This window comes from Chaetura pelagica, unplaced genomic scaffold (assembly GCF_000747805.2).
Source record: "Chaetura pelagica isolate M959 unplaced genomic scaffold, ChaPel_1.0 scaffold188, whole genome shotgun sequence".
Taxonomy (NCBI): Eukaryota; Metazoa; Chordata; class Aves; order Apodiformes; family Apodidae; genus Chaetura; species Chaetura pelagica.
Genome location: NW_009954196.1, coordinates 732,686 through 739,601, shown reverse-complemented (window position 1 = coordinate 739,601; position 6,916 = coordinate 732,686). Strand labels below are relative to the sequence as shown.

The following is a 6,916-nucleotide window of genomic DNA, read 5'->3' as shown; positions in this document are numbered from 1 at the left end:
CCTGCTGAGATGCCTTTCACAAACACTGCTTTTTAAGAAAATGCCCCCAGAATAAAATGTTTCCTCCTCCTCTGTAGTGAATGAAATCCCCTCAAAACCAATTCTGGACCAGTGTAAAGTTTTGTATCTGGTATTGTGTGACCATACAGAATTAGAGCCTGTAAACTAACCACAAGGACACAATTCTTTAATTTTTCAGTGGCGCCAGTCATTTAAATGTAGTACTCCTGCTCTAGTAGATTGTAAAATGTCTGACCTAAAAACATTGTTATGAGATTCAAACACCTGTGTTAAGTTGCTTAGAGAGGAGATTTTTTGTTTGGTTAGTTCAAAGTTGGTGTGTCTTTGTTTTTTAAATACAAGGCTGTATGATTCTCTTTTTGAGCTGGTGCACGTAATCTTGGGGTGATAGGGCAGTGTGACATTACAGGAGGATGATACTAAAATATACCAATTATTCTCCAGACTGTTTCTAGAAGAGATGTTCTGTAGGAGATGGGGCCAGTGCAGGGTGCCTACTTGTTTAGTACCAAGATGCAGATTTTCTTTTTAACGCTACTCTCCTTTGAGGCAAAGAGATGACCTAGGTGAGCTCTTTAGTTCCTTCCTTCTGTTCTGCCTTGTAATCTGCTGATTATTTTTTTTTTTGTATGGCTTTGACTTGCCATCAATAATACAGCTAGTTAAAATCTATGCACAGCGAACATTTTTATCAACACCATATTTTAGTGCATAAGCGGGTAAGATAAGTTGCTTCTGCTCAGATAATTACAGTAACTCTTACTCATTTTAAAATTCTCATATATGCAGCCACTTCAGAACTCATTATTCTGACATTCCTGTATTTTTCAAATATTAATGCACGTGATGGATGCATTTGATTTTGTGTAGGTCTCACTGCAATTCACCTGGTGGTGATGGCAAATAGCATGTCCTGCCTCAAACTGCTGATTGCTGCTGGAGTTAATGTCAATGCTCAGGAACAAAAATCTGGACGAACTGCACTGCATTTAGCTGTTGAACAAGAGAACATCCCTTTGGCAGGCTGCCTTTTGCTTGAGGTAAGGGCAGAATTTCTTTCTCTTGGGTCTTTTCACTTACATATTTAAAAGGTCTTGAAAATCCTTAAGCACTTCAGAGGTTTTTCCTGATTATTGACTTGATTTCTTAAATTTGTGTAATGGCAAAATAATTGCTAATATTATTCACTATTCCTTGTTCAGCACTGCTGGTAAACCTTTTGTCCAAGTTGAGGAATTTACAGTTTATGACCCTGACCTGACAGCAAATGCCATGTTTAATGTGCACTGAGTAATCCAGGCAGCCAGAGAAACTACTCATTAACAAGTGAATCACTCTACCTGTGTGCAGTGGAGTGCACATACAGATGTGCATAGAGTTAGCTGTCTATATCTATAAGTACTTGTCTCAGCTCTCTTAACACCTTGGTCCTACTGTGCTTCTTTCTGCACACCCACAGCTTGGCCACAGTAGCCCTTCTTGGCATCCATGTACGGATATGCCACCAGCCTGCTGGCTCTCCTGAAGAGTGGTAGGAAGGCAGACTTCTCTGCCCATCAGTTCAGATTCAAAATGCTGCAGGGAATGAGATGCCAGAATTATTACATGGGATGTACAGTGGCTTTTATCTACCTGACCTACTTGGGTTTATACGCTGTGCCTCCTGCTCTAACACTGCAGCACACAACCACCATCTGTTCCTTCCTTTCAGACAATGATTAGAGTTTTTATGCAAACAGGCATGGAATGGTGCTTTGTTGCACAGTAGCAATGTTTATGCAGATGTAAGTCTCTGCAGCTCTGTTGTATAGATAGGTAGCACTTTTCTTTTTTGTTGTTCAATAAAAACTTAGGGTGATGCAGACGTGGACAGCACTACATATGATGGGACAACTCCTCTTCACATAGCAGCTGGAAGGGGCTCTACAAAATTGGCAGCAGTTCTCAAGGCAGCAGGTATGAAAATAGATACTTGCTGGAGAATTTTCTTTCACAGTGACTATTTAGGTTAGAAAGCTTCAAGCAGAAAAGAATGTGCCAGTGAACTTGTTTAATGAGCAGAATAAATCAAAAGCGTGAAGGATTGTTTTTCCCTCAAGAAAGTCGTACTCTCAGGTACTGCACTACTCTTTAGCACCATCTAATGGCTAAAAAATTCTCTTGCAAGCTCTTGGAATTTTTTTGAGTATTTTGCAGTTTTTATAGCTAAAGCAGTAGAGAAGAGACCTTGCTACATAGCTGGGATAAGTGTTGGACTGCTTTAAAAACAAGAAGAAATAGGTCACTGAAACATGAGCTGGTTAGTGGCTTCTATTTCATAGCACTGGGGAAGATTTAGTTTTGAATATTTATTAGAACATTTTTTCAATTGTATGTAGACCCTTAGTACCTGATACTTCTCCTTTGAAACAGAAATCCAAGCCTCCCATTGCTCTTAATAATACTCAAGACATTTCTTGGACCCTATAAAAAGAAGCACCACATCACAGATGTGCTAGGCTCTGTGTGAGCCAGAAGGGAGACTGAAAGTTAGTTCATATAATCATAGCTCTTTTTTTAGGCATTAACCCTCTGCTTGTCATTTTTGCCCACTTTATAACAGAGTCTTGCATTATCTCGAGACATGACAGCATTTAACTTTAGGCAAAAATGTTATTTGCTGATTTAATATAAAATGTAATTTAGCTTGAGTAGCTACATTAGGAGATTTGCCATTCACACCTTAGAATATATATTTTAAATATTGTTGCAAAGTAACTTGAAGCCTTTTCTTAGGAATTTTTTTCACACTTGTTTGCCAGGTGCAAATCCTCACGCTGAGAACTTTGAACCATTGTTTGATCTGGACGATGTGAAAGATGAAGATGATGATGAAGGAATTGTGCCAGGAACAACACCACTGGATATGGCGGCCAATTGTGAGGTATTTAGTCTGTTTTTTTCAATCATAAATGATAGTTCAGCTCTCTCAGCCAACTTCTTGCATGCAAGCTTACTAATTTGCCATCAAAAATGAAACTTAGTTTAGCCACAAAAAAAACCCGTGATACAGCACTGGAAAAAAATGTCTGCTTAACAGACTTCTGCTGAACAGCAATGACCAGGCACTTCTTCAAATAGTTGCAGGAGTCTTCAATATAGAAAGTACTTAGCTGGTTGGGCAGCTTGTGTTTGGAGGCCTGTATTCAGAGTGAGACACTTTGCTGCATGTTCTTCACTTTTGTGTCCTACCCAAATTAGGCTGCACGGTGCCACCAAGTGTGCACAGTTGGTTTGGTATGAGTGCAAGGTACAAGCAGTCAGCATCTCTAATCACATGGAGTTGGGGAGGTGAAAATCCAACTCAGGGTTTATTTTAAATTATGAATTGCAGACAGGCAGTAACTCCTTACTTAGCCAATGCTACTGCCACTTATTTACTGCAAATACTTTATCTGTATCTTGAAAACAGTTGCCAGATGACATAGCTAAGGGGCAAGGGAGATAAATCTCAAGATTTCTCCCTCAAGCTTTGCACAGGTCTTCTACAGTATTTTTAGTCGTACTGATCCTGGGACAGAAAAAAAAAATGCCCATCTACAGGCAGAATTGGGGCTGTATACAATACTACTTGAGGCTTGTCAAGATAATGGATGCTAACTAGGTTTCTGCTAAATACTGACTTTATTCTCTTAGGTGTATGACATATTAAATGGCAAACCCTATGAGTCAGCAGTGATTTCAGAGGACTTACTGACACAAGGTAACATCTATGAAGAAGACTTGACTATATCCCTCTAGTAATTGAGTACTGAAAGTGCACTTGCAGAAGACATTGCCCTGCAATAGCTTGTAACTGAAACAGGGAGGGAAAAGAGGTACCCTCTCACCCCTGCATTCTCAGAATATGTATGATTCTGTTAAGAGGTGGGTCACAGGGAGACAAGGGAGTAAGTTTTCAGTATTACATTAATGCATTATTAAAGACTGGCATTGACAGATCCTAAGATAATCTTTAATTTGGTTTTGTTTCTGCTTAGAAATGAACTGGTATGTGATTTGTATAGATAATAAATATATTTCTCTGTTCCCCAGGACATCTGAAAGAGGTGAATGAAAGTTCCAAGATGCAGCTTTACAAGCTGTTGGAAGCACCTGATCCAAGTAAAAACTGGTCCACTTTAGCACAAAAGCTGGGTCTTGGCATACTTACCAATGCCTTCAGGTTGAGCCCTTCCCCATCGAAGACTTTGCTAGATAACTATGAGGTAATGTGGCTGTATGAAGTTATAAAGAATCACAGAATTCTAGGGGTTGGAAGGGACCTCAAAAGATCATCTAGTCCAACCCCCCTGCCAGAGCAGGGTCACCCAGAGCACATAACACAGGAATGCATCCAGGCAGGTTTTAAATGTCTCCAGTGAAGGAGACTCCCCAACCTCTCTGGGCAGCCTGTTCCAGTGCTCTGTCACTCTCACAGTAAAGAAGTTTTTTCTGATTGTCACATGCAACCTCCTATGCTCCAGTTTGCACCCATTGCCCCTTGTCTTATGACCAGACATCACTGTAAAAAGCCCGGCTCTGTCCTCCTGACACTCGCCCTTAACATATTTGTAAACATTGATGAGGTCAACCCTCAGTCTCCTCTTCTCCAAGCTAAAGAGACCTAGTTCCCTCAGCCTTTCCTCATAAGGGAGATGTTCCACTTCCTTAATCATCTTTGTGGCTCTGAGGTGGACTCTTTCAAGCAGTTCCCTGTCCTTCTGGAACTGAGGGGCCCAGAACTGGACACAATACTCCAGATGTGGCCTCACCAAGGCAGAATAGAGGGGGAGGACCGACTAACCACACCCTTTCTAATGCACCCCAGGATGCCATTGGCCTTCTTAGCCACAAGGGCACATGGTCATCCTCCTGTCTACCAGGACCCCCAGGTCCCTTTCACCCACACTGCTCTCCAGCAGGTCAGCCCCCAACCTGTACTGGTACATGGGGTTGTTCTTCCCCAGATGCAAAAGAATGCAGAGACAAGTAGAGAATGTTGTCCTCCTGCATGGTGATACAGTGCCATCCTTTGGTTTTAGCCAGTCTGGATGATGGTGAGCATCTGGTGTTCTTCTCTCTCAGGTTTCCGGTGGTACAGTTCAAGAGTTGATTGCTGCTTTGAGACAGATGGATCACACAGAAGCCATTGAAGTAATTCAGAAAGCACTATCCATCTCACAAAGTCCACCTCACCAAGAGGACAATACAGCAAATGCTCTTCCATCCTCATCACCACTCACCTTTGTAAACAGAGACACAGGTAAAATTGACAGCATATCATCAATAGCTTTATTTAAAACATTTTTTCAATTTCTGCCCCCACCTGCCTTGGACTAAATATTCTAGTTTCATAAACTTAGTAACATACCAAAGGCAATCTAAAAGGGCTCAGTGTTCCGTAGGCAGAGAAGTGGTGGACAGTTTAGGTTATAGGGGACCTTCAGCAGTCATGCCCTCAGAGTAGGGCCAGTATAACATTACATGAGGTTGCCTGTGTCATGTCCAGTTGTTCTGTGCTTCTGGAACCATGGAAGGTCTGTTGTAGTTTTAGGCAGGTGACTCAGATAACAGAAAACCAGAGGTTATGAGAAGGCAGTTATGTCATTGTTCAAAATACATATATATATTTCTGGAAAGGAAAAGGAAACAGCACAGCAACTCTGTCCTGGTCTAATGTCGCCAGTTTATTCTCTAGAAAATGGTTCCGTCATGGAATGAACCTTCATACCTATCCAAACATGCTTGTATATATATTGCCTCTTGAGATTAATCTTAAAGGGTAAAGAAGTTTAGGCTGCTTTGCAACATGTATAGCTTGCATCACGTCATTTAAGACGGTTGTTTAGAAAAATAATACTGAACTCCAATATGCTGACTCCTCTTCTAGTCATACCATGCCCACCTCCTACCTTCCCTTGCAGCTAGGCGCTTCTTTTGCAGATCTTGCACAGACAGTTACTTCCTCTTTCAGGCTCCCTTATTAGATAGAAATTGCTCAAAAATAAATCTGTAAGTAAAATAACAGATAATGTTTTAGGATTGTCATCCTGGAGTTATATACTTACACAGAATCTATTAAAGTTTTGCTCTACTACTGGACCTGGGCAGAGTCCTGACTAGTGTGGTGACAGCATTAGTGTCATCAGAGCCCTGGGCTTCTAATCCCATCCAAGCTCCAACTGTGCTTCAACTCTGCCAGCAGTGCATCAGATCACAATGCCCAATATTCAGCATAGCTTTTCTTATAATACCTAAGGTTATTTTCCCATAGAAGAACTTTAACTTACTTGTTTGCATTCCTTAGGCTTTCCTGAAAGCAACACAAAACAATGTATTTCCCTTTTCTGTGTCCCTCAGGTGAGCTTTACAATAACAAATTTCAAGACAATGAAAGCGTGTGTGACAGTGGTGTGGAGACCTCGTTTCGCAAACTGAGCTTTACCTACTCAGACTCTCTGAACAGCAAGTCATCAGTAACACTGAGCAAAATTACCCTAGGCTATGGACATGAAAGTTCAGTGCCAACCAACTACATAGCCGACTAGTAATATTCTATTAGCTATATGCCATTATGGGAACAAATGTAACATGTGAAATGACATTGGTGTCATCCTGGCCTGAGGGAAGTGAATTCACAGCCAGAAGTGTGCTGACAGAACCACACAAGAACCTGAACCAACAGCAACTTCAGCATGTGACTCCTATCCATTGCTTCCTTCCTCAAGTCAATTTTATTAATATACAAGCCATATACCATAACCAGGGCTCTACTGCCTCATTGATACACAGGACTGGCCACTGCAAATGACTGACAGAGCTTTTCTGGTTCATGAGGATTTTCTTTATAGACAAAAGTCACTCTTTGTTAATG

At 41.1% G+C, this 6,916-nt stretch overlaps 1 protein-coding gene across 1 annotated transcript in view; it reads left to right on the top strand.

Moving 5' to 3' along the window:
- Positions 1-6,590, top strand: part of NFKB1 (nuclear factor of kappa light polypeptide gene enhancer in B-cells 1) — a 47,606-nt gene extending 41,016 nt beyond the window's left edge. The window contains exons 17-23 of the mRNA XM_010003177.1: positions 892-1,061; positions 1,875-1,977; positions 2,823-2,944; positions 3,697-3,763; positions 4,096-4,268; positions 5,128-5,305; positions 6,403-6,590. Coding sequence (XP_010001479.1) covers positions 892-1,061; positions 1,875-1,977; positions 2,823-2,944; positions 3,697-3,763; positions 4,096-4,268; positions 5,128-5,305; positions 6,403-6,590 — 1,001 coding nt within the window. The remainder of the gene's footprint in view (positions 1-891; positions 1,062-1,874; positions 1,978-2,822; positions 2,945-3,696; positions 3,764-4,095; positions 4,269-5,127; positions 5,306-6,402) is intronic.
- The last annotated feature ends 326 nt before the right edge of the window (positions 6,591-6,916 follow it).